Source organism: Uranotaenia lowii, chromosome 1 (assembly GCF_029784155.1).
Source record: "Uranotaenia lowii strain MFRU-FL chromosome 1, ASM2978415v1, whole genome shotgun sequence".
In the NCBI taxonomy this organism is placed as follows: Eukaryota; Metazoa; Arthropoda; class Insecta; order Diptera; family Culicidae; genus Uranotaenia; species Uranotaenia lowii.
This window is the reverse complement of record NC_073691.1, coordinates 125,836,091-125,863,670: the sequence shown is the minus strand read 5'-3', so window position 1 is coordinate 125,863,670 and position 27,580 is coordinate 125,836,091. Positions and strand designations below refer to the sequence as shown.

At 38.0% G+C, this 27,580-nt stretch overlaps 1 protein-coding gene across 2 annotated transcripts in view; it reads left to right on the top strand.

The window, feature by feature from the left end:
* Window positions 1-27,580, top strand: part of LOC129739837 (protein Skeletor, isoforms B/C) — a 213,346-nt gene that overhangs the window by 113,196 nt on the left and 72,570 nt on the right. For both annotated transcript variants that reach the window (XM_055731366.1, XM_055731365.1), the window contains exon 3: window positions 7,118-7,269. In XM_055731366.1, coding sequence (XP_055587341.1) covers window positions 7,118-7,269 — 152 coding nt within the window. The remainder of the gene's footprint in view (window positions 1-7,117; window positions 7,270-27,580) is intronic.

The following is a 27,580-nucleotide window of genomic DNA, read 5'->3' as shown; positions in this document are numbered from 1 at the left end:
ATTTGGTTCCGTATTGCGATTTGCGAATGGTAACAAGGTAAGATGTTAAACATGAGTAAAAATATGCATTTTTTGTTTTTGATTATATATTTAAATAGCTTAACTCTATTATGGGGTTTAGTGGGGGGATTGGACAGGACATCAAACGATCGGACGACTGATATACAATGGATTGTGGGTTCAAGCCAGCCGGAGTATCTCGGCAAATTTGGAATCATGAGTAGGTCACTTAGGGCTGTCCCAACGGTAGATGCAAAACACGGTTTTCGACCACGCTAAAACAGTCCGGCTGGCACCGGTGTCGTAAATCGCTGTTTTAGCACAGTTATCGATTTCAAAATTCCCAACAGTTATACGCCTTTGTTCCAAATTCATGCAAATTTGGAACAGGATTTCAAAATATACGACAGACCGATTTAGTTCACGGTGAGAAAATTTTAGCCAACAATGATTTCTTTCACACATGTTTGGGTAACATTGGGTGTGATAATAGTTTCTTTTGAGATATTATTTGAATGTTTTTTTCGCTTCAACCAGCCTATACGTAACATAAATTGAGAATAGATGTTAATAAAAACCATATCAAGTATAAATAATAGATGTCACATTATTCTCGATTTATTATAATTAAATAAAAAGCTTTTCATTTGGGCTTGCCGAATTAGTGTATCCAGTCAGCGTTCTAAAATTTGAGAAAAAAAAGGAAAAGAAAATTTTAATACTTTTTTGATGAGGTAAATTAAATATTTAATTGTTTATATTTATTGTTTGTTCTATAACTTTTGTTTTATTTGAGATATTAAGAGATTTTTAGTTTCGTATAGATTGCTTGGAGTTTTCGTTTTGTCAAACAAAAATGTCGACAAATCAAAGGAAAATTTCCTTTGACTTTGGGATAAACATTTCTCATTTCCTTTATCAATGTCAGCAATAACTTGAAAAAAAAATTGATTTTTCATTTCATTTTAACAAAACCTTATTCCATTGATTCAAAGCAATTTGATTGAATTAATTGAAGAATTGTTTCAATTGACCTTTTTTCCTCGTTGTGTTGTCATTTTTGCTTTTAAATTAATGTAATCTTGGTAGAATAGTTGAAATCATTGTTCTGTCAAAAAGAATATTCGTAGAATCAATTTTAAGACAATTAACCGTGAAACTCAAAACTTATGCAATTTTTCCAATAAAATGGGTTTTATCTTCTCAATTATTGAGTGTCTGCAATGAAAGTGTTTCCGTTTTAAATTTGCTCCTACACCGGTGGGGAGTGGGTGTTTTAGCCGATTCTAAAATTTCAAATTGTGCTTAAACTGGTATACTTAAAACCAATATTTACGCCTGAACCGTTGCAGGTGCTCTTAGGTACCTTTTCAGGATTCTTTATTTGTTTCGAACAGTTTGAAGGGAGTAAGATGAGTCAAACCTGTCCCAAGCCAGTGGTAACGGACCCCTTGGTTGTGCTACAATTATTGTTGATGAGTTAAGCATGAACAATTTTTGAATGTGCGATCGAGACTTCCCGTACCGCCTCGGGTCGAAAGACCTATCAGCCACTGGTGGGGGAAGTGTTCCTAAATGCGCATGTTAGGTAATATGCGCATACAGCCGATTGACGATATGGCTAGAGATTCATCATATCTAATCAGTGCAGTTTGAGGGTAGTACGCTTTTAACACATGGCATGTAAAAATTAAATTTTTATATAAAGTCGGAAAAATTTAAAAATTCAAACAAGATTTTTGTCAGTTTTGATATAATATATTGAATTTTAATTATCGTGCGTACAGATTCTGTGAACAAAAATTTTAATGGTTTTTCTTTCTTATTCATCTGGAAATCGGAAATTCAACAAATTGAAGCTTTTGGCAAAGTTGTAGATGATAAGATATTGGAATACGAGACAGGTTCTGAATGCCCATATCAAGGCAGGTTAAATGCCTATATCAAGAAAAATAGATAATTCTTATAAATTTTTTACTTCCTATCATTTAAACATTAAATCTACGCTCAAATCACGATCTTACAGCGAAAAAAGAAGAACTTCATACTGATCCGATAAAAATACAATATGAACAAAATATTACCAAGAACTATGGCCATATGGCATACTTTACTATGTTTCATGCAAAAGAACTAGTGATGTAAAAAATTTCACCAAAATTTCAGCCTTGACGTATGCCTAACATCCGTTTCTACCATTTTCAATTAAATATGTAATTTCAAAATATTGCGAGTGTAAATGAAATATAGCTTAAAACATAAATATGCGCATTTAGCCCGCCGGTTTCGGAAATCGACTTCTTTTATTATAAAATTATTTTCACAAAAACTGTAAGAGATTTAAACAGAAAAGTTTCTCTTACGTAAAGAAAACAGATGTCCGCTCATGTGCATATAGTTTTCAGGCTCCTATCTATCGGAATATGGGAGAAAATGAGTGTTTTCCTTAATATGCGCATATTACCCGCCTCTCCCCTACATACATATTTCCTCATAACTACGATTTTTTTAATATTATGAAAACTATTAACGCAGTAAATAATTTCTATCAAAGCTTAAAAAACTAACAAAACTTACTTAGTTTGCATACCCAAACGAGGGCATAATTTCGTATGCTTATAAATACTGATATAATAGACTGGTTGGGTTGAGGGTTGATAACAGAATGAGTTTATTAAGTTATGTAAGTCAATGGTTACTATTCCAACATCCCCCCTTAACCGTGACTATTGTATCCCAAGTGCTTGTCTTCCGGTTTCGAAAGTGGCCAATGGTAGAGATTTGGTCAACAGGTCCGCCGTTTGATGTTTGGATCCAATATGTTCCAGCTTGAGAGACTTGTCAGCAACTTTCTCCCGCACAAAATGATGTCGGATGTCTATATGTTTACTTCGCTGTGAATATCCAACTTCATTTTCGGCAAGGCAGATGGTACTCTTGTTATCGCAGTAGATTGTCACCGGGTCTGAATCTCCAAACAGCTCTTTCCGCATTCCCTTCCACCAGATCGCTTCCTGTGTAGCAGCAGAAACCGCCATGTATTCAGCTTCGGTCGTTGACAACGCCACCGTGGTTTGTTTTCTACAGCTCCATGTTATCGGTCCGCCGGATTGAAGGAAAACGAATCCGGTGATAGATCGTCTTGAATCAGGATCGTTTGCCCAGTCTGCATCGCTGTAGCCTAAGAACCTTCGATCAGCTTTTTTCGAATAGATCAGTTTCATTTCTTTCGTGTGCTTCAGGTACCTCAGGATACGTTTTGCAGCCGTCCAATGTGCTTTCCCTGGATTACTACTAAAGTGACTAACAGCATTCGTAGCATAAGCGATGTCGGGTCGAGTACCTTGTACCAAAAACTGAAGACCTCCTACTAGTTCCCGGAAAGGTACATTGCTCATGGTGTTCCGCTCTTCTTCGGTTTGTGGGCACATCTCCTTCGTGAGCTTCTGGTTGAAATCGGCAGGGGTAGTCGCAGTATTACAATCAACAACACCAAACCGATTAAGAAGATCATCTATGTAATGCTCTTGATCTAGCATCACCTCGTCCGTGGTTCTGGTGACCCGGAATCCTAGGACCTTGGTTGCCAGGCCCAAATCTTTCATCTGGAATTTGCTTTCCAGAGTCCTCTTCAATTCATCCACTCGTTGCTGGTTGTTCGAAAATATTAACAAATCGTCCACATACACGGCTACAATCAAAATCGATTTATTTTCTATTTTGAAGTAGACGCAAGTGTCGTATCTGGATCGCTTCAGACCAGCTTTTCGCAGTTGCCCATCCAGCTTCTGGTTCCATACACGACTTGCCTGCTTCAAGCCGTATAATGCCTTCTTTAGTCGACACGATTGATTCGGATGAGGCTGATCTACAAAACCTTCGGGTTGCTCCATGTAGATCTCTTCCCCGTCGAGGTCACCTTGCAAGAACGCTGTTACTGCATCCATTTGATGTATTTTCAGGTCCAAGCGAGCAGCAGCAGCCATCAGGTAACGAACAGTAGCGTAACGGACAACTGGGGAATAAGTTTCCGTGTAATCGACACCCTTGACTTGTGAAAAACCTTTGATCACGAGTCGAGCTTTGAAGCGTTCGAGTGACCCATCGGCATTCGTCTTCACTCGATAGACCCATTTGCACTTCAAGGCCTTCCTCCCGCTGGGCAAGTCCGCCAGCTCCCAAGTACCATTCTGGATTAGCGACTGGTATTCTGCTTTCATGGCCTCTTTCCACTGCAAACCGTTAACGCTCGTCAGGGCTTCGTTCATCGTTTGGGGTTCAGTCAAAGTATCCTGAGAGGAGGGGGAAACCTTTTTAGGAAGAATACCTAATCCCATATGAAAATCTCGATACTTGCCTGGGAGTAAGCGCTCCCGCTCACTGCGCCTTACCGACAATTGTGGGTCCTCTGAGTGTGAGGGGAGCGCGGAAGCAGGCTGTTCTTCCTCGCTACCATCTTCAGCATCGCTGTACTCGGACCAATTCGATTCTTGATCATCGCTTGATACTATATCGACCTTCACATCGGTAACTGGCGCTTGATCCACTTCGGAATCAATGACTAAAGTGACAGGATCAACTTCTGCTGAGGGCTCTTCATCGTGAACGGAAACACCAAACTGATCTTCATTCAGGAAAATAACGTCGCGGCTCACTATCACGTTTCTTTTCTTTGGATGATAAACGCGATACGCCTTGGAATTTTCGCTGTATCCCATGAAGAGACACTTCTCCGATTTTGGGTCCCACTTCTTCCTTTTTTCGTCTGGAACTCGAACCATAACCTCCGAACCAAATACTCGAAGGTGGGCCAAATCCGGTTTCCTGCCAGTGAACATTTCTTCGGGTGTTACCTTCAATTCCGACATCGGCGAACGATTGATGATGTAGGAAGCCGTAGCCACAGCTTCCGCCCAAAAACGTTTTTTCAATTTGGCGTCACACAGCATGCTCCGAGCTCGTTCGACAATCGTTCTGTTCATCCGCTCGGCTAACCCGTTCTGCTGGGGAGTGTAAGGGACACTGGTTTCATGACGAATACCTGCTTGACGAAGAAACTCTTCCATGTTGCTATTGAGGTATTCTCTGCCATTGTCGGATCTGAGACACTTGATAGTCTCACCAGTTTGGTTTTCAGCATATGATTTGAAGTCCTTGAAAGCACCAAAAACTTCACTTTTCGATTTCAAAAAATAGATGAAAACCTTTCTGCTAGCGTCATCCACAAACGTGAGAAAATATCGGCATACTCCGATCGATTTCGTCTCCATGGGGCCACACAAATCCGTATGAATCAATTCCAATACACAGTTTGCTCTTCTACCCTTCGATTTGAATGATTTTCGACTGTGTTTTCCTTCGATACATGAAACACACTTCAGTTGGGTGCTACTGTTGTAATTGATTCCTGTTGCCATTCCGGTTAGACGCTGCATGTTACCAACGGACAAATGACCTAACCGTCGGTGCCATAGTTCGAAATTATTCCGGGCTTGAATCAAATTCGCCGACTCGGTGCGTACCTTCAGCTTGTACAGACCGCCAGTTTCCTTTCCGATTGCAACGATCTCCTTTTCTGGACTCAATACTTTGCAGGACTCTTTATTGAAGACCACTTGGTACCCGTTTGAACAGATCTTGCTCACGGACATAAGGTTGATCGCCAACTCTGGAACACACAAAACATTGTTGATGGATAGTTCACATTTCTTTCCATCGCAATCGGCGTCTAATTTGACAGATCCTTTCGCCACAACAGGAACAACGGAATTGTTCGCCACGTTGATACTGCCAGACATACTAGTGGCTTCTTGCATAACGCTCCTATTCCGGCAAAGATGAGTGGTGGCTCCAGAATCAAATATCCACTCTTCCGGTCCTGTACACGTCTCCACTGTGTTGTACGCAGCGAAAAATGTTGCATGTCCGCTTTGCTTTCCGTCACGCCCCGATTTCGTGGATCTTTTCCTCTCACCTTGCTGCTTGCATTCGGACGCATAATGGCCCATTTTGTTGCAACGGTAACATTTTATCGACGATTTCTCACCGCCCTTCTGCGCTTTCGGGTTCGAATAAAATGCTTCTTCACTTGAGCCAGATTGTGAATCGCACACCTTCACATCTTGAAGAATCTTGGCTTTAACAATGTCCGCTGTCAGCTTGATGCCAGATGATTCCAGTCCAAGAATCATAGGTTCGTAGCGTTTTGGTAATCCCTTCATCAGCAAACTTGCGAGCCACGTGTCGTCGACTTTAAAACCAACCTCGGCCAATTGATGACTTGTGGTAAAAAGCTCGTTGACATATTCCTGCGTCGATTTGCAAATCACCTCTTCTTCACGCTCCGCGCCAACCAATCGGGTTGCCGTTAACTTTCGCAAAAGTCCGATTTTTCTGGTTGAGCCATCGTCCTCGTACGTGCTTCGAAGATTGTCCCATGCTTCCTTCGCCGTCTTCGCATCTCTGACCAATCCGTAGATACTCGGGTCGATGCTTAGACATATCGTGGCCAATGCTTGCTCGGAAACCTCGTCGCTCACCACCGGATCTTCATCGTTTCTCGCTTTCACTGCGCACCAGGTCCGTTCCTTAATAAGGACCATCTTGGTCGCGAAAGCCCAAGAACTGTAGTTCTCCGAACCTCGTAGAATTTCCCGTATGGAAAGAGCCACAGAACTGCTTCCGGTCTTGATGTTTCTCGAATTTTCCATTTCCTTGAGACAATTTTTCAACTTGTTTATTCTGCTAAGCAACCAACCGTTGCTATGTAGCTTGCTGGGTCCACAACCTGATATAATAGACTGGTTGGGTTGAGAGTTGATAACAGAATGAGTTTATTAAGTTATGTAAGTCAATGGTTACTATTCCAACAAATACAAATCTTCTAAAATTTTGAAAAAAAAACAAACGACTTATTTTGATTTATATTTTATGGGATCCTGAGCAAGGCCGGGTAAAATCAGCTAGTTATTTATAAATGTCGAAGAGAGGGAAAGAACTTCATGTGAAGTTCGGATCACATACCTCTTCTCGTTTTTTTGCCCCGATTCACCAAATTTTACTGTACCGACTAATTATCGAAAATGCTCTAAGCTTATCCTTGTTGTCATCGTTTCAGGGTCTGGTGTTTGCCGTGGACGAATCGACACTGTTCGTCAAAGGGTTCGCCTACGATGGCAGTGCCCCGGATGCATTTTTCTGGGTTGGCAACTCACCCCGGCCCAGCCCCGAAGGCTACATCATCCCCTACCCGGAGGAGTACACTGGACGGTAAGTTTTCATTTCGGATTACAAGCCTGTTTTGTTGGGTGGTGCTAAAATAGCTCCCTGTTGCTAATCCACCCTCAAAGAATACTGGAAACTGGAAACGTTTATGCGTCTATAAACGGTAAGCGGAGCTCGAAAACAAACGCGAACCCGTCAAATAAAATTTATGTCCCACGAGCTGCGGGAATTTGGGAACGTAATCGAAGATTTTAAGCTGACTTTAAGCAAATAACGCTAAAGTTGGTAGGAACAAGGGAGGAGATTAATCGAATAGAGTGAACAGATTTAGAAACAAAGAAGAATGCTAACGGTTTGAAATTTAAATGAAGGAGAGTGTTTTATTGTTGCCTGATCGAAGTGTATTCTTTTTTGAAAAACGAACACACAAACACACACAGGATCTCAATGAAACTTGAGGTTTCCTCGAAGAGATTCCTTTTTACTTAACTCTAAGCGTACAACTTTCGAGGATATGTTGGCCAGCATCTTACAAATGCTTAAACCACCAACCCACAGAACGTGTACTTTGTATGCCGTGACCTTGAGACTCGATCTCATGACCGTTACCTTAGAAGACTTGAAGGCTATCCTCTACGCCACGGGCTGCGGCTAAAAAAATTAAATTTATAAAAGTTATTTAAGTTTTGTTTTTTTTGTATGCATTTTAAAAAATCAATTTCAGTATTTAGTAATCAGATCTAAATCTGGTGTTTCGAATAGCAATACAAAGATCAGTTCCCCATATTCAGTTAAATATTTTTCTTTTTTAAATTTGTTTTCAATGATCTGAATTTTTTACTGGGTTTTTATAAGTATCATGAGTTGTTTTATTATGCCACAATGTATGTTTAAATGTTATGGGTAACCCACCCTTTCTGTCTGCCAAAATGAGGAGAGCTTACAAACTACCATTAAAACATCGATAGTATCTAAATTTCGTCATTGACTTTATTTGGTGCTACTGGTTTGATAAGTTTCCGAGTTAATTTAGAATTACATTGTGTCTTTTCCAACTTTACCCTAAATAAAGGCAGGGTTTCAAACAACCTCTCTTATAAAAGATGATCCCTTTTGATTGATAATTGCTAAGTTTATGCTAAAAAGCTGTATGGGAGCCAAAAACTATTTAATGTCAATATAATTAGGCAAACATTTGTCTTTTGTTTGGGAGGATATTTTCAAAAAAAAAATAAAAATTATAGCTGAAATAAAAAAATTTAAAACCCATTTTCTATATAAAATTATTTCGATATCCTTTAATAAAACTTCAATCTGGAAAGTACATAATACACTTGTTGTTGGAAACGCCAAAATTTGACCAAAGAATTTTAATTCTAAATTTAATTTTAATTCTGAACTAATAATTTGATTGTGTGATTCTGATGCCTGGCGCATTTGGAACTCTTCTTCCATTTATTTGCTTTAGAATTTCATGCTCTAATTCAAGATTTTTTATTTTATTTAGTCTAAAACAAATTCAATTAAATTTTAGCCCTTCGATTCAAATAGTAAGAAATTTGCAACGGAGAATATATAAATAATGTAAAATTGTTTTTTTGGACACATTTTTTTTTAAATTTTTTTTTAAGATATAACTTGCTCACCCGGTAAACTTCGTTTTACCTGTTAGGTACTTAATGAATCGTTAAAGAATGTTCAATTCATCTATACATCTTTTACTTCTTCGTGCTCGTGAATCAATTTTCATGAAAATCGTCATCAAGTTGTTCGAGTTGTGTCCCATTTCTAGTTGATTGTGTATGGGAGCCCACCTTCCATAAAAAGTAAGATTCTCGAAACTATTATACAAACCAACTCTTGCCCGATAGACCCTCGAAAGCCAAATTTCACTTCATTCCGACTGTCCGCTTATACGTGATGGTGTTACAAAGAAAACGCCTCCATTTTTATATATAAGATAAAAAAATCATGAAATGATGGATCAATTTCTAACAGCACAAGGCAACAAAATTCTCATTTTATGAAAGGCAAAATGGCGTGTTGAAATCAAATATGCAATTTTATTCATTGTACCAGCTCTCAATTATGAGATTCAAGCTAACATTCAAAAATAGGTTAGAAAATCTTTTAATAAGTTTGTGCACTATTTTTGAAAAAGCTGCAAAATGTTACAAATACCTAGGGCTTGTGATATAGCTCAGTTGGCAAGTATGTTGTCTCCTGAGCAGATGTCCGTGAGTTCGAGCCCAAGAGTAAACATCGAACACACTTGTTCCGGATAAGTTTTTCAATAACGATCCACCAACTGTAACGTTGATAAAGTCGCGAATGCCATAATTATGGTCACGGTGTGCCAAAATACGTTATTCAAAATAAAAAATGACCACTAAAACGGCACTCGACATTCGAAAGATATAGTATTCAGGCATCTATCCTGAAAATTTGGAAATGTTTCATCGGGCTTTTTTGAAATTAGAGCGATTTTAAATTTTAAGTCAATTTGCATTAGATTTCCAATGGGATTTTTCGACCTTTTGTTCTATGACCATGGATTTTTCTGACTACACATATTTTATGACAATCAGCCAGTTCAATGACTTTATAGAAAATTTCATGCCCGACAACTTTGTGGAAAACTGGAAAAAGATTTGAGTTGATCCTGATAAGTGATTGGCAATTTTCTAAAACGTTATTCGACTGAAAGAAATTTTTCCATGTTTCTTAAGTTTTTTTTTCAATTCCGCTTCACTGAAAAGCGAATATCTTCCCAGGCGTAGTATGAATCTTTTTTGGGTCTTCGATAAAGTTGTTTGGGATAGAATTTTCAGCAAAAATGTGTATGTAATAGTAAATCTATGGGTAATAGTCATCATACGAGCTCACAGCTCTTTGTAACCAACTGCTCCTGTATCTGCCCAGAATGTGTTCGAAATGAAAGTTGACAACAACTTAAGCGTGAGGAAAACCCTTAGGAAGGAAAACAAAACTTCCGTAAAATGGGTATAAATTTACCCATTTTACCCGAAGTTGGGTGATATAGGAGGAAACGAAAGCGTCAAAGAAGCACATGTAATATACTGCGTCGATGTAAAAGAAATTATTCAAAAGATTCGAAACTCGCGAAATATGACTGATGAAGAAGTAATTTTTAAATTTAGAATGGACGTTGGAGGTGGTTCTTTTAAAATTACTTTGTCGGTGATTTCACTGGGACAGCAGTCCAAAGCTGAGCGTTTCAAGGATGGCGGTGTTCGAAGGTACTTTAGAAATAGTTATGAACATTAGGCTTATAGTATAATAACGTCAAATTATTTAATCAACTATTAGGCTTTTGATTCTTGCTCTTGCCCCAACACTGGAAGAAAAATATGAGAATATTGCTAGAATTTGGAACGCGCTACAGTTGCAAGACATCGATGGATATATTGCAGGAGATTTAAAAGTCATAAATATTAAAACGGGCATAATGGCTCATTCGTCAGCACATCCGTGCCCATATTGCGATGTCAGTAAGCAATATTTGATGACACGTAACGGAAACTTGAGGACTTTTGGGACAATCAAGAAAAACGGACAGCAATGGAAAGAAGCCAACTGTAAATCTGCTAAGAGATTTTCATGCTGTGTTCACGAGCCACTCTTCAAAGGATCTGACGATCAGCTAATATTAACTGCCGCTCCCCCACCGTCTTTGCACTTAACTCTCGGAATCGTGAATGCCTTGTTTAACGCAGTTGCAACAACGAATCCAGAGCTAGCAGAATTGTGGACTACAAAGGTAGGAGTGAGGCATCTCCAACAAACGTTTGGTTTCACAGGGAAAGCTTGCCATAATCTAATGGATTCCTCAGATTTGGTTGAAGGTCATTTTGATGTGCAAGAACATTCAAAGGTAAGTAAAATAGATAAATAAAAAAACACTTAAAACTGTAAAAATACCGATATCGCAGGCACTGAAGCTGTTCCAGGAGATTTACAAGGCATGCTTCAAGGAAAACTTAGAATCCGAGTACACATCACTCATAGATGAGTTTTCTACAGTGTGGGAGAATCTTAAACTGCCAAACTCTTCCAAATTCCACATTCTACGATTCCATGAAAAAGATTTTTGCGAATACACCGGAAAATCGCTGGGTGTATTCGGAGAGCAAGCCTCGGAGAGTGTTCATCATGATTTTCAGAAACGTGGAAACGATATCAAGCCCCCGATACATCGAATTGTACTATGATCATCTCTTAAATGCTGTAGTGGACTATAACTGTGGTCATCTGTGTTGATTTTTAATTTTAAATAAAAAAAATATCGTTTATTTTTATTGTTGAATTATTACTATTACTATTACGCTATTTACCTTGTTCGACTAAGCACATTTTATGCACGAAAAAAATGGTTGAAGACCCAAAAACGATTCAAACTACGCCTGGGAAGATATACGCTTTTCAGTGAAACGGAATTGAAAAAAAAACTTAAGAAACATGGAAAAATTTCTATCAGTCTAATAAAGTTTCAGAAAATTGCCAATAACGTTGATTTTTTAGTTTTCGACTGTATGTTTTGGTACTTTAAATTAACGGCAAATCAGTCCAATTTATTGAATCCAAAAACATTTATTTTTGATCCAACGTTTCGGTGTTGGTTAACACCTTCATCAGGGATCCTGTGAGTAATGTGTAGTTTATTTTTAACATGTCATACAATTGCCAATAACTTTTCAGGATCAACTCAAATCTTTTTCCAGTTTTCCACAAAGTTCTCGGGCATGAAATTTTCTATAAAATCATTGAACTGGCTGATTGTCATAAAATATGTGTAGTCAGAAAAATCCATGGTCATAGAACATAAGGTCGAAAAATCCTATTGGAAATCTAATAAAATTGACTTAAAATTTAAAATCGCTCTAATTTCAAAAAAGCCCGATGAAACATTTCCAAATTTTCAGGATAGATGCCTGAATACTATATCTTTCGAATGTCAAGTGCCGTTTTGGTGGTCATTTTTTATTTTTAATAACGTATTTTGGCACCTATAATCGAAACAAAAAAACGCTATCCTTAGAACGAAAAGTTAATACTTAAGATTAAACGACGGATCGAAAAGTGTCGTAATAAAATGACGTTCAAAAATCGTTTTAATAAAACAATGTAAAAAAATTATGAACATTAGGGAGTGTTTGTTATGAAAAAAATTTTCAATATCAGTTTTTCAAAGAGAGAAAATAAAAATGATTAAATGAGTTTCACAAAAAGTGTTTAACTAAAAAACTGTACTATGTGTAATAAAGTATCTATCTTTTTTAAGATAAAAAAAGGAAACAAAATCATCACATATAAACAAATTGAATGGAGGACTTTGTTTTCTTCGGTACAGATTTTGGAACCGATTTTTTAATTTTCGATACAGATGAAAAAGATTTTTTCGATGAGCGGCACAGATTTTGATGTGGCAACATTGCTCTGAGCATCTCCTTCGGCTCTCTTTCGGACCAGATCTCTCTCGACAAACCGTCATCGTTTGGCCACATCGTGATCCGTTCGTAAGCGCCTCGTCCTCGCGGCTTCGTGAGACAAGAGCCAGTCGCGGACCAGTCAAGTCGAGTCACATTCTAATCCTTGCGCATCGCCACGCTCAGAAGTTAATCTCACAATTACCATTGCCAGCATTTACACTTAAATTTTCCTCTCTGTTATCTGTGTTATCTGAAATAATTATAAAAATGATCAAAATACTGCGTTGGTACCATCTCTAACGTAAACAGATTGAAAGTGGACAGCTTTGATGAAAACTTTTAAGATATCACGATAACAAAATGAGAAATGTGCGCATCATAACTGTCGGGATAACAGTCGGGTTCGAAAACTGCGATTTCTTGTTTTCATTCTCGTATTACGAAAAATAGTAACATTTGCGATACTATTTGTATTCAATGAAAATGATGAACATGTTATCAAAATTAAACTAAAATTTGTATTTTGAAAATTGACTCAATTAGGAATGAGATACAGCGCTGCTAAGAAAAATGTAACCTCTTTTAAAAAGTAGGTTTTTCTGGTAATTCCCGGATTGCTGTCCATGGGACCCCAAAATTTTTATAAATGATTGAAAAGATTTATTTTTCACAATTTCAAAACTTGTAATATAATTTTAGTACGCAAAAATGCACTGCTGATATGAGAATTTTAAAATCATGTCTTTTTTCGTAGGTTTTTTGTTCAAAGCATTCTATAGGTCATCTACTAAATTAAATCGATTTAAATTTTATATATTCAAAAACTTGAATAATTTACCTAAACAATGAATCTAATGTCTTGAATATCGGTCGAGGTACAAAATCGATTTACTAGTCCAAACTAACGAAGAATAATTTGTTCAAAATTTTGCGAACGGCATGCGAAGATTAACTCGAACTTAGTAATTTCTGCACTTATTCCCCTTTGGCTACAAACGACTCGTTTGATTATCTATAGAGTTATTGAAACTTATGTTCAATCATTTTTTTTTCAATGTAGCAGACCTGAAGTGTTTTCCTGAATAACGACTAAATTGTGAACAGTCGAAAAAGATTAGATTTTATAATAAAATAAAATAAAATATTATGGTTTATTCATATTTTGTAATTAGAAAACAACTACAAATTTATAGACATTTTATTTGAAATTGGAAACATAACGATACATATTTGGGTGAATTTTTAGCCTTTTACCACTCACACAAATTTACTACTCAATTTTCAGACGTAAATTGATTCGACAATATCATTAACTTAGCGGAGGGCGGTGAGTTCAGAACTTTGACAGCAGCGATGAGTAAAAAAGTGTGAACAGCACTGGTCTAATTAATTAAGTTGTCATTTATTAAGAAATAGTATTAGGTTTTGAGTGCTTTCTACCAAAATCCGGATTTGCGATTAGAAGTGTATCGAAGTATCGAGAAATTCAGAATTGAAATAATCCCTTCATTTCACGGATTTAAATTTTGCTATAATTTTTTTTCATGCAATGACAAACATTAACGAAATGTAATTGAAACAAATGTTTTTGTCTGTCTTTTTAACAAACATGTCTGATTTGAATTGAATTTTTTTTGGCATGATAAAAAACATTAATTTTATTAACCCTCTACCCCTTCTTTAGACGTGGCTTAATAAAATCAGCTTAAAACTAAAGCGAACCGTTATTTTAATTCACATTTTGCGCAGAATATTTTAAAATAAGTTAATCTAACAATCTATACTAATAGCAACTGTTTGACAAGAAATTGTGAGAAACTACAGCTTAGAGAAGGTTCAAATCATGAGAAAACAGGAAATGAACCTTTTTTTATAGAAAGTCTAAAATTTACCACCATTCTGGAATATATTTTTTGAAAAAAAAGAACATATGTTAGCCAGAGAAATATAAACCTCTTCTGAAGTAAGTATTCCACATTGCCGGTTTCATCCGGGCTTTCCAAATAAGCCAGTGATAAGCTTTAATTTTTGTGTTTGAAAACGAACTCTTCAGCGAATATTAGAAACTATTTTTTGAAGCATCGAACAAAATTGTTTGTGCTTCGAAGAACATTTTTTAACCTATTTTTCTCTTAATTTTGTTTGAATAATGGATATTTTTCCCAGGTTTGTTCGGATATGGCCGGGTTTTTGGATTGGACTATTTGAATTCGACTGCCCGGTTTTGGTTGCTGGAAAAATTATGAAATGCTTATTGCTTAGTCTAAAGGGATTGGAAAAACGACAACAACTCTACAAATATGTTTAGCGTGGCTATGCATTTTTTGGGAAAAAAATCAAACAATAAAGTTAAAGCGCCGATGTGGTCTAGTGGATAGGCTGGCGCGAGTCTGGTATTGGTACGCCAGGCGTACTGGGTTCGATTCCCGGTATCGGCAAGAAAAACTTTGGGGTTCGAATCCCATAAGCGGGCCGACAGGTGAGATGTGTTTCATTATATAACTGACTATATAATTGGAATGTTCAATCAGTTGCCAGCTGGCCAGGTATATACACGGATGCCGGAATACCTGTATGTAAACTAGCCCACCTGATTGATTCGTTCTTCCAAAATATACATACATCAACACACGCAATACATTCACCACATAACAGTTCATACGAAGCCATGGGGTCCGGGTATGGTGGCGCGCTGCATTGGAGATTTGTCGAACCTAATAATCTAAAAAGAATGTATGTGAACCCATACTTTGGCAGAAACTGCGGTGAATCCGTGCACCCATGGTGGATTACCAACAACAACAACAACAAAAAATCAAACAATAAAGTTTTTTGTACAGCTAAAGTGTTATGTGATCATAAATCAAAACTTCTGTTGATTTTTCAGCAAAAAAAAATGGGTTTAAGTGGGTTAACATTAGATAATTGTTACAATACAATGTTATACGAAGGATAAAAAAGTCAAACGTGGTTAGACCATTAACGATGATTAGAAAACTAGTCACCTCAATGGAAAACAATTTAAAACAATTTAAAAATCTTACCATTATGACAATTTTAATAACTTTTATTTGATGAAAATTCCCATGGAGAAGAAGAAGAAAAGTTCTAAATTTTTCCAGAAGCTCGAGCAATTTTGTGTATTTTTTAACGGTTTTCCCCCGCTTGGTTAGGGGAGGAGGGATCACGCTTAATCATGTCTTAAAATCTTTTAAGTAAAAGTCGTATAATAATCTGTGAACATAATTTTTTAAGAAGCCACTGAAGTTTAAAGTGTTGCATGTTACCCCTGTTTATGATAATTAACTTTGTTGGGAATATAAGGTTTGCTGTCATACAAAATCGGTCGTCCTCTCAAAAAATTTAATTAACTTATTAAGCATTGCAATCACCAAACAGCCATCTCATCGGCGAATATTCGTTCTCGACCTCGATCCTCAATACCCCTGGTGAAATTTCTGGTCCGTGAAAACGTTCGTCTTCGTTTTTCGTCAAGCACTTCATCACGATTTGCTCTCGAAGAATGGCGCAGGTGGGTGGCTGCAAAACAAGATGATGGAACGACAACAGGGGGTGGAAATCACCAGGGAAAAACGTGACAAAATGTGAGTGTGGCAACATTAGGGGCCTTTAATCCTCGCAAATGACTGAGACGGTTGCTTTTTTATATTCGAGTAAGAGTGTCCCTGGATGGACTGGAAACCTGAATGAGGGTTAGAGGAAAATTTTCCTTCCAGCTTGGCTCCCTCGCTGTTTCTGTACTCGGTATCGCTGCTTAATTCCGGTAACTGAATCTTTGAAGCATCAGCTAGCTAGCGTAGCTTTAATCAGTATTTTTTGCTCGACGGCAACCCGACTCCGACACCACGACGCTCCCCGGTCGAACAGAAGCAGCAGGAAGTAAAGCTCTAAATGAAATAGATTAGATCGGATGTAGAGCAATCATCACTTGGTCCTTTATTGTCGTTTTCCTTCTTCAGATAAAACTTTGTCTCGGTGAAAGAAGGGCTTTCCGAGGTGATTTCACAATGGGGTTTTCCACGCTCTTCTTCCTTGATACTCGTTCCTCTGCTCTGAGTGTGATAAGAGGAAACGAGGGAAACATATTTATTACCGGAACCCGGTTTACTTTTTTCCGGACTCTCGAATTATGTAAACGATCAACGAAGGGATTGAAGGATAAAATTTATGGGAAATTTATGCAACTTCAAAAGTTACACTTCTTTGAAATGTTGAAGGTGAAAAGAAGAGGTTTATTCAAATTCAAATTATTTCGAAATAAACACTTATTGAGCCAGCTGATGAATCCATATTCTCTTACATTGAGAGGTTTTCTTGTAAACAATATACTTTTGTAAAGTGTCAATTGAAGTTGTTCGAATTTATTCATGTGTTATTACAATTACGCTTCAATAATATTTCTGTAAGAGGTATCATTTTAGTTTCAACAATCACTATCACCCAAATAAGTACTTTTATAATATTGTATTGTTCCACACAGATAAAAGTCTACCACGCAGCCAGCCTAAATACATCGGTACGGTACTTAATCCCGCGTTGGCGTTGCCGATCGCAACCTCCAGTTCTTTGGCACGTTTTGGTTCCACTAGAAAACTCAACCGAACAATCCGTTTCCGTCGAAACCGATAGGAAGCCACCTTCCCTTCGCCGTATTCCGTCAGAGGCAACAAACCGCGCAAACGGGATTTCCCAATTTTCCATTAGGGGAAGCCCTTGTACCGGAAATAGTCCTTCACGTTCCGCTGCCAATCGTCAATGTTGGACGGTTACCATTTGTGTGGGCGTTAAGTGTCTAAAAGTCTCAAGGTAAAGCATGTTTGCAGTTTCTCAATTTAAAGTTAACGTCTTGATACAATTAAAGACATAGAATTTATGAAGAATGAACACCGACAACAATTTCACAATCAAATTCTGTTGACATTAATCTTAATAATCGGATTGATTGTGCAATCGAGATGTTTATGTTCATGAAATTTAACTGTTCTATGTATTTTTCACTAGCTGATCCCGTGCGAATTTAGTTATGCTTAAAACTTTAAAAATATGGTACAGGTTGGACACGACTATCACTAGAAGTCACCCTAATCAATTCATTGAATTTTTTTTTAATTTGACACTGCTGGCAGCTGAAAATCGTTATATCTCTCTTGTGTCTCAATTTATTTGAACAATATTTTAGTTTTGAAAAACCTTGTAACGTAACTAAGTAAGCCGTGAAATGGGGAGAAACAAATGAGGCCCTTAGAGCCAAAGGGGTATAAGTGCATAAATGGTAATACCGTGAAAATTTGGTCAATATCAACTTGACGTATTTCTGTAAATTTTGCATTTAATAAACCTGAACACCCCTCATTTTGAAGGTGTGTGTGTGTAGAATGTTGTTCCTATTTTGATTTTGGAGTTCACTCTTCAGTTGTCGAAATGCCGTCCAAGGAAGAAGAGCAGCGTATCAAAATTTTGCTCGCGCATCGCGAAAATCCGAGCTACTCGCACGCATAGCTGGCAAAATCGCTAAAAGTTGCCAAATCAACCGTTACAAATGTAATTAAAGTGTTTGGGGAACGTTTGTCGACAGCCAGGAAGTCTGGATCGGGGGGAAATCGAAAACCGGATGTCGCTGAGACGACAAAGAGAGTTGCCGGTAGTTTCAAGCGAAACCCTAACCTCTCTCTCCAAGATGCCGCAAATAAGCTGGGTGTATCGTCTACAGCCGTGCATCGAGCCAAAAAACGAGCCGGACTATTGACTTACAAGAAGGTAGTGACTCCAAATCGCGATGATAAACAAAATACAACAGCCAAAGCGCGACCCCGGAGGCTGTACACGACGATGCTGACGAAGTTTGACTGCGTGGTAATGGACGACGAAATCTACGTCAAAGCCGACTACAAGCAGCTTCCGGGACAGGAGTTTTATACGGGAAGAGGAAAGATAGCAGATATTTTCAAGCACATGAAAATGTCAAAGTTCGTGAAGAAATATCTGGTTTGGCTAGCCATCTGTACCTGTGGCTTGAAAAGCAGCATTTTCATAGCTTCCGGGACTGTTAACCAAGAAATTTACGTGAAAGAGTGTTTGAATAAACGTCTGCTGATTTTCCTGAAGAAACACGGTTGTTCCGTACTGTTTTGGCCGGATTTGGCATCTTGCCATTACGGTAAAAAGGCCATGGAGTGGTACGCTGCCAACAACGTGCAGGTGGTTCCCAAGGACAAGAACCCTCCCAAAATGCCAGAGCTCCGCCCAATTGAGAAATACTGGGCTATTGAAGAGAAGACCAAAAAAACTGCTAAGGACGAGCAGCAGTTCAAAGCAAACTGGCTTTCTGCGGCGAAGAAGGTGGACAAGGTGGCTGTAGGCTGTACAAAATCGGGAAAAGCGGAAGCCCAACTGAATATTTTTCCTGAATTTTATACTAATTAAACTTGAAACAGAAATTTAATTTGATTTTTTAAATAAACGATTTCACCGATTGACACGCGTTTTCCCTTGACCAAATTTTGACCGTATTACCCTTTAGAAGCTGATTTAGAGAAAAAAGCACTTGAACTTCGTTGTGGTCTAGTAAATTCCATAGATATTTTATATGAACTTTTTTCATGAGAATGAGCTTCTTAAATGAAAACAAAGTATCTATTGAAAATGTTGTATTTTCACAAAATCAAAAAACGTTTATTTGACGTTGATTGCGGCAACGGATATTTTTGGATTGTGACACTTATACCCCTTTGGCTCCAAATTAATTCACTTATACCCCTTTGCCACCAACAAATTTCCACATGCAGGTGATTCGATCTTGTTGATATGGGTAAGAAAATTATAAATATTTATTCCTACAAGATTCAATTAATATTTGTATAAATTTATTTTTTGCTGTTAAAACTCTGGTACAGTAAGTTAAGGGAGATCGACCTGGTTTAGTCAACTTCTAGTCAATCTCTCTAAAAAAGATTTTTTATCAGGATTAATCGTATAATAACTCGTATAAGGTATTTTTCTCTAAATTTCAATCAATGCATATTTTGTGCGCCTTTGCCTGATCAATTGGGCATTGGAAAGGGACTTGCAGTCACTATGAGTTGATTTTTAAAAGCGAATCAACGAAAAAAAGTGCTTCAATGTTAACCCAATTATCTCGTACAAATTCATTTTTGTACTTTTCAAGCGTTTGTTTAAGCCTTAAATCCGTGACACACTCCATATATCCAGAATTCAGAAATTTGTGATCCACTCATTGGTGGTTAAAATAGAAAAAATAATTAAATTTTATAATATTTTGTGCACTTAAGTCATTACTAAATGCAATAAGGCTGGAACAAATATCAACTTCTTCTTCTGTTCAAAAACACTTGATTTAAAAACCTCTTTATTCATTCAGCCATGTAGATTGACATATTCAGAAACAATTACTCGATGTTTCTGCTTTCGTCCTCAACTCTTCTCTCCAGAAAACATCTGAATGAAGAGCATTCCTTTACAATACATATAAGCCTTTTACATTGAAACCCACGCCTTAGAAATGGAAGCCTTCAGAGCAGGGTAGGTAAAATTCGCCCGTCACGCAAACGACCAGCACCGTAGTCAATTGACGGAGCCTTAATACAAAGGACTGAAGCAACTGTCAAATCACATACAAACGGACCGTACCAACTTTTTGGAACCAGAACGTCAGTTCCCCTTTGATTTCAAAGGCATTTTGGAACCAAAACGTCAGTGCGGTACTGAAATGTCAGTTCGGCAATTTCCTTCTCTTTCATCCCCTTGCCTTAATACTCGCATGCAGTGATGCCAACTTTTTTCAGAAATGTCTGGAAGATTTTGAAAAAATGTCTGGAAAAGTCTGGATGGCGAACTTCAAGGTATACAAACGCAACGAAGCAATCAAAATGGCTGATTCTGAAATTTGAGGGACCACTTTCTACTTACCCCCTTGTGATGTACTGCTGCATTATTTACGTCAAATGACAAGGTTACCCAGTAAGCGCGTCCTCTCAGAAATCGACAGAGCATGCAAAAACTTGAGAGTTGAGTCACCGAATAAAACGGTTGATTTCGGCGACACTCCAAGAACGCAAATATATTCTCATTCGGTTTGTCCTGCCGAGATACCAAGAGGCAACGTATACGAAAGTGTACATGCGAAATCAGTTCGAATCGTACACTCGTACTGTGTGCTCGCATTTTATGTGCGCTTTCAATCGTAGCAGTCGAATTCTCAGGCAGGCAAACACGCGTCTCGAAGGGAAACATACGATTCGGATTGTGTTCGTGTATTTCTCTGGAGGGCGTGTCTTAGATTATTTCGTGGCACTCCCCCAAGGAACGCGTGTTGTGTGTTCCTCTCTGTAGATTAGATGATGCAAAACATTAGAGAGATCGATACGATCCCTCTGTCGATTTGAGTTACCTCTCTGCCGATTCATGCTTACTGGGTATTAGCTCTAACACTCCCAAAAATAAACCCCCAAAAATTGTCAAAAACAACCCAAAACAGACTGCTAAAAATTTTCGCTTTTCTATGGGCCATAATTCTAGCGTAACATTTCAAAAGGGCGAAACTGCCAAATATAAACAAATCGAGCTAACGGTCATTCCGAATATACGCGGTTGCACTTTACCTAAATAACGCGGTTTCATATTAAAATCATTTAAAACTTTCCAAAAATTGATGAAATTCAATTGGGCGAAACTTTCTGTTGATGCATTCTCGTTGGAACGGTTAGTTACGCCTATTTAAAATGGGGTTTATTTTTCTATTCGTGTAGGGCCAATAGGCGTAACTGAGTTGACCGTGTGTGACAAAACGGCCTAATTAGTTTTTGCGGACCAATGGGCGAAACTTCAAAACTAAAACTAAAACGGCCGATCAATTAGGCGAAACTTGCAGGCTTAACTGAAATCGAAAACACAAAAAGGCGAAACTCGAAAATCTCTAAAATTTAGTGAATAAAGTTAAAGATCTTGATAACCACCGAACAATAAGTGAATATAATGCACTTTTTTTTTTGTTTTGTTAAACAAAATGTGGTCGATTTTTATATATAGGATTTGATTAGATGTTTCGAAATTTCAAACACGTTTTTTTCGTTTCGAGTTAACTGCTAGTTTCGCCCTTATGAAATGTTACGCTAGAATTTAGCTGTTGGTAAAGGGTGATAAGGTCAAAATTTGGTCAGGGGAAAACGCGTGTAAATCGGTGAAATCGTTTATTTAAAAAATCAAATTAAATTTCTTTTTCAAGTTTAATTAGTATAAAATTCAGGAAAAATATTCAGTTGGGCTTCCGCTTTTCCAAATCCGAATTGCTGGGCCTTACGCTCAACCCCTGCCATCAGATTTTGTACAGACACCTTGTCTACCTTCTTCGCCGCGGAGCTCTGGCGTGTTGGGAGGATTCTTGTCCTTGGGAATCACCTGCACGTTGTTGGCGGCGTACCACTCCATGGCCTTTTTACCGTAATGGCAAGATGCCCAATGAAAATGCTGCTTTTCAAGCCACAGGTACAGATGGCTAGCCAAACCAGATATTTCTTCGCGAACTTTGACAGTTTCATGTGCTTGAAAATATCTGCTACCTTTCCCCTTCCTTTTGTCGTATAAAACTCCTGTCCCGGAAGCTGCTTGTAGTGTAGGCTTTGACGTAGGTTTCGTCGTCCAATACCACGCAGTCAAACTTCGTCAGCATCGTCGTGTACAGCCTCCGGGATCGCGCTTTGGCCGTCGTAATTTGTTTATCATCGCGATTTGGAGTCACTACCTTCTTGTAAGTCGATAGTCCGGCTCGTTTTTTGGCTCGATGCACGGTTGTAGACGATACACCCAGCTTTTTTGCGGCATCTCGGAGAGAGAGAGGTTAGGGTTTCGCTTGAAACTACCGGCAACTCTCTTTGTCGTCTCAGCGACTTCCGGTTTTCGATTTCCCCCCTGATCCAGACTTCCTGGCTGTCGACAAACGTTCCCCAAACACTTTAATTACATTTGTAACGGTTGATTTGGCAACTTTTAGCGATTTTGCCAGCTATGGGAGTAGCTCGGATTTTCGCGATGAGCGAGCAAAATTTTGATACGCTGCTCTTCTTCCTTGGACGGCATTTCGACAACTGAAGAGTGAATTCCAAAATCAAAATAGGAGCAACATTCTACACACACACACATTTTCAAAATGAGGGGTTCAGGCATTTTAAATGCAAAATTGAAAAAAATACGTCAAGTTGATATTGACCTAATTTTGACGGTATCACCCGGTATCAAACTGAGTAAATTTTTTTCATAATTACTCCATAATCACCCTAATTTTGCTTCTATGTAGTAGACACTTTAGATGTCATAAAACCTCTATGAAAACCTCCGAAAAAGTATTATAAAGATTAATAAAAAAAGCTCAGACCATCAGTGGTATTGAAAAAATATCCAATATCATAATTCACTATTATATTATCTTTTTCATAAGCGTAGTAGGCCAATTTCCATCTGGTTTCGTTAGTTGGTAGATTTTTTTTTAAATCAACATTTGAAGTGTCATTCCGAGTTGAAAGAACCTTTGGGAGGAAAACTGAAATTCGATGTATCGTTTTCTGTATCGCTTTTTTTTTGTTCGGCAAAAAGCCAGCAATTGTGGAAAAGATTTGTAATCGTTCAAATTTTAACTTTAAATAATCAGTTTCGTGTAGCGAGTCATGTAACTCAGTTGTTTAGATGCTAAATTTCAGTCTTCTGTGTTAATTGCAGCAGATTCGAAGTAATCGAATACACCAACTAGATAATCCAATACCAGTCTGTCCACTCTGTCGTGAATATAAACTTTGAACTGCATAAAATGTTGTTCGGTCCATGGGAACTATCCAAAATCTAAATCTGTTATTTAAGCTATTTTTAGAACAACCATTATTCAAACAATTATTATTTATCAGATTCAAAAACTTCAACGAAATTTGAGCGACTCAATACGCCTGATCATGCAAGAATTTGCCAGAGCAAAACAAAACCTAATTAAATCATTGTTTTATGCAAAACAAGTGCTTTTCAGCATCAAAAAAGTTCTATTGAAAATCACTAAATAAGAAAATAAAATTTCGAACCTTCGCACTGGTCTATAGATTGATGAGAGAAATTTGACGTTTGAAAGATTTTTTTCTTTTTTTATTCAGTCTTCCTCCACAGGAGAGAACGGGAATAAATTGAAAGTTTGATTTCACCATTGGGAATTAAAGCTATTCTTAAGTAAAATTTCAACAAATTACCATTAGCTTTATGTATTAAATGAATTAAAATTATATAGTTCAGCTATTTGAACAAACTGTTATAAGCCCACCAAAATGAAAGGAGCATTTTTATAGGAAGCATGATTCTTCTTCATTTGTTAGCGATGTCGTAATTATTATTTCTAGCTCGTACATGATCCACTAACGTCAAGCATTTATTGACGTCGATTGGCATGGTGCCACATTCCCCGAGCTGGGTGGCAGCAAAGAACTCGGCTCATTATTCTATCACTGTCATTAACAATTATCATTATTGCATACTCATGCCGTTATCCTACTTTTCTCTCGCTGAACGTGCCAGTATTTCCTGTCTTTTTGCTGCACGATAAATAGAAGAACTATTTCCGGTGGTGGGCTTCTGGCAGAATTCCAACGGGATCAATAACAGCGCACCAACAATCCTTCAACAGGGATATAATTGAAGACAGACATGATGGAAATTTCTTCACTATTGCACGGGAAAATCGCAAAAATACTATACAACATTTGGGAAAGTTGAAGAAAAAAATTTACAAAATTTTAAAGTTCATTATGCAAATTATAGCCCTCCCAGACCGGATCCCAACTGTTCATCTCATCAATGATAGCATCTCCATTGAATTTATCAAATCGTATAAAATCAATTTATGCTGCTGAAAACACACAACACTTGAGGCGCACCCTCGCCTTGCTTATGGCCGATGATTCTATGAGGGGGAAAAAGGGATAAAATTCGCGTTCATGTCCACTTTTCGTCCCCTTCCCAGCCTTTTCCTTCCGGAAACTCAAAACGGCTCTGCTCTAAACCTGGCTGGGGGTGCGTTTTCCGGATTTGGCACTTTTTGATCTAATTTTGTTAACGAGCGTATATTTAAGAGCGTACAGACATCAAACTGAAATGGGGATGAATGAAGGGCGTATCCTATGAATTTCATTACAAAAGAGCGTTTTGTATAGCTACTTATGTAGATGGAGACAGCTTCCACTCTTGGAGGATTTCTTGCGAGAAGAACGCTATCATGTGTTCATTATTTTAGAGTAAAATGTATTTTCAGGGAGAATTATAGTCATAAACCAATCTGAAGTTTTTGGAACGTTTTTGGATACAATGATATGATGGAAGGAATTAATTGGCGTGACCATTGAAGATCAGTTCCGATGGAAAATGTTTTGAAAATTGAAATGCAAGGCATGTATAGGGCATCAAGATGACAACTACGTTCGAATTCAACCAACTTTTCTCTCAGAAGCATTTAGGAGCATTAAGTTTCTAGTAAAGCACAACATCCAGACGAAATTTCAACTAAAGGCCGAAAAATTATTACAAAAATTGCTGTGTTGACCACGAACAAATCATGAATTTTGAAACAAATTCAAAGTCTGCCATCGTTTTGGATAATTGAGAGGCTGGCAAGTACAGTACAAAACTCTTTAAAAATATACTGGACAACTTATTGCGCCTTCAATCAACGGCACATCGAATCTGTACCGAGCGTAACGTATGTATAAATCACCGAATCCTCCGGGGGATTTTACCGTCTCGACGGATTGTCGTCCGTCGTCGCCCGGAGGTGAAAACATAGCAATAATAATTTTAAACGAATTTCCCCATTCCAGAAGACGGAACGCCTGACACGTGGCATCAACAATGAAGTGCATTAAGGCACCACATTCCACTTCCAATTTCCGTAGTTAGCATTATTATAGTGGCACGAACACGTCTCACTTCCATCAGCCAACCGGCTTCAACTAGGAGGCCATGATAACAGGAGAACGAGCAATGTCAGCAACATCCTCATGGCAACACCTTGATTGAAACACGATTTTGCTTGTGTTAGTTTGGGTACGTTTACTCATCGTATGTTAGATGTTCAGATGAGATAGCATAAGCTTTATTAATAAAAAATTTAAAGATACTGGAAATCAAAGTAGATCTATTTTTTTTATCGAATTGTAAATTTAACTACTTCAACCTAGTTATTTTTTAAGAGCAATGAATATTATAGAGATTTATTAGCTGAACATTAAAACAGTATAATACGGTGCAACACAAACATTTGAATCCGAAGGGTATGTCCGATTACTGCAAATCATCAAAGTTACGAAAAAACAACATAATATTGGTATTGATCAAGAAGATTTTCCAAGCTTGAGCATTTGATTAAACTATTTTAAAAAAAACACTTTAAAGGGCATTTGGATCAAAAACTGGTCAACAATATCCATGTCCATGTGGTCGAGCAATATTCATGTCTCGTGCCAAGTGAGAATACCCGATCGAATGAGCGTCATGTACAGATCACACTTCGTGCGCGGGCTAAGTCTTTTTGACCGCAGTTGCTTGTGGAGTCCATAGTAGACACGATTTCCGTTGGTCATTCCCCGCCAGATCTTACGGCATGTGTCATTGTCTGCGGTAACCAGTTAGCCGAGATAAACAAAGTCTTCGACTATCCCCAGCTCGTCGCCGTCGATCGTCGACCTTGATATTACTGGACAAGTGGGTTCGGTTGGTCTCGGATCCGCAGGCCAGCATGTACTTCGTCTTGGACGCATTAATTTTGAACCCAATTCTTCCTGGTTTGCGTTTCTGTTTTGCGGTAGATCTCCTCCATCGCCGCAGATGATCTTCCGACTATATCAATGTCGCCGGCAAAGCAGATAAGTTGACTGGATCTGTTGAAAATCGTGCCTTGCATTTCGCCCATCGCTCGAATAATACCTTCTAGCGCCACATTGAACACCATGGGGTAAACCAATTAAAGTGAGAATTAGTAAGTAAACATAGACAGAAGTTAACACAGAAAGTTTTAACTATTGTGCTGCTGATAGAAACATCTGAGAGTGAGAATGTTCGAGATATTCATAACTGAAATATTAACAGAAAGAATTTACCTCGAACAGGTATCGAACTCGAGCCTATTGATTACCTCTCCGACATCTAACCAATAGGCCAATTCGTCAGACGAAACAAGTCTAGCTGTAGCTCTATTATTCAGTTGACTTCATCGAGTAAAATTCGCTGCTAGATTCCACGACAAAAAAACGCTCATCGTGCCCCGATTAATGTTGCTTATACTGTCCCAGTGGGGATTCTCATTATGCCCCTACAGTGACTGATTTTCAGCTTTCGGAAAAAAAATAAATGCATTTTTAAACGTTTTCATCTACCTTTTCAAGTATAATCCAGATAGGAAATAGACTTTTTTAGTGTCTGAACACGAAACAACGAAGTAAGTCACATATTATATCTGTTTTCTATGGTTAAATAGGCGTCTTCCTTAAGGTGGCCATTATGCCCTTATCTCCCCTCAGATACGCTTTATTCTGTTCACTTTGTACGAGTGCTTAATTCCTCGTTGATGGAGTATGTGGATGGGTAACTATATAAGAGGGGGATAAGGGCATAATGGCCATCTTAAGGAAAACGCTTATTTAACCATAGAGAACAGCTATAATATGTGAATTACATTCTTGTTTCGTGTTCAGACACTCAAATAGTCTATTGCCTAATTGGATGAAACATGAAAAAGTAGATAAAAACGTTCAAAAATGCATTTTTTAATTTTTTGCCGGAAGCTGATAACCATTTACTGTAGGGGCATAATGAAAACCCCACCTGGGGCAGTATAGGCGCCATTTTTC